The 853-nt window shown below is 62.3% G+C and overlaps 1 protein-coding gene across 1 annotated transcript in view; it reads left to right on the top strand.

Annotated features, from left to right (window-relative positions):
* Positions 1-337: 337 nt before the first annotated feature.
* Positions 338-853, top strand: part of LOC308166470 (protein argonaute-1) — a 24,078-nt gene continuing 23,562 nt past the window's right edge. Inside the window, exon 1 of the mRNA XM_080540787.1 lies at positions 338-442. Within this exon, the coding sequence (XP_080396913.1) occupies positions 418-442 (25 nt within the window). The 5' untranslated portion in view covers positions 338-417. The remainder of the gene's footprint in view (positions 443-853) is intronic.

Genomic DNA, 853 nt, shown 5'->3' with positions numbered 1-853 from the left:
CCGCTGGAGAATCACTGCTGCTTGGAGGGCGGAGGACACAACAGACCGACCAGAGACCCCAGAAACCAGGACCACAGCAGCGCCACGGAACAGCCTGCTAACCAGCCCCGGCAGAGAGCGTCCCTGCGCCCAGGGCGGAATCACACAGAGGAACGCTCTGGTCCTCCTCGAGCCCCGCGGACAGCGGCGCGGGGGTCTGCAGACAGACAGCTATTCTCTGGTCTGGGGGTCTGGCAGGGGCGGGGGGCTAGCGAGGTCCGGAGGAGCCTGGAGGGGAAGCCAGCTGCACGCCGAGAGGAGAGGAGAGGAGGAGAAGCCTGCAGGAGGAGGAGGAGGAGGGGGCTGGAGGTCTGAACCGCTCCCAGACTGAAGGGGCCGGCCTGGACTAGCTCTGACCCGCGCGGCTAAGTGGATGGGATGGAGCCGGGACCGTCTGGTGCTGGTAAGAGCTTTAGGGCTTTCTCTATTTCATGTCGTCTAGGGTGGGCTTGGTGCATGTGTGTGTGAGATGGCTGCTGCTATGTTACTGCGACAACAGAATTGCCAGAAATGTAAACCGGGGCATTATGGCCTCATCATCAGGACAGGCCAGGCGAACACCCGTCTGGCGCAACGACTGTGGATCTGTTTATTCGTAATTGTTGCACGAAATGACTCTTATAGATTTATAGCGAGAGAGAGACGGGGGTCTTTTTGGTGCACTGACAATGTCCGAGGTCAGGGGCGGGGGCAGGGGGGGGGCAGGGGGGTCGTGGGAATCTCCTGCGAGGAGACACGAGGTAAAGCCCGCCTTCCACCCGCCTTCCACCGCCCTCCACCCGCCTTCCACCCGCCTTCCACCCGCCTTCCACCC

Source organism: Nansenia antarctica (assembly GCF_963989245.1).
Source record: "Nansenia antarctica genome assembly, chromosome: 10".
In the NCBI taxonomy this organism is placed as follows: domain Eukaryota; kingdom Metazoa; phylum Chordata; class Actinopteri; order Argentiniformes; family Microstomatidae; genus Nansenia; species Nansenia antarctica.
The sequence above is the reverse complement of the archived record's forward strand: the minus strand, read 5'-3'. Positions and strand labels throughout refer to the sequence as shown.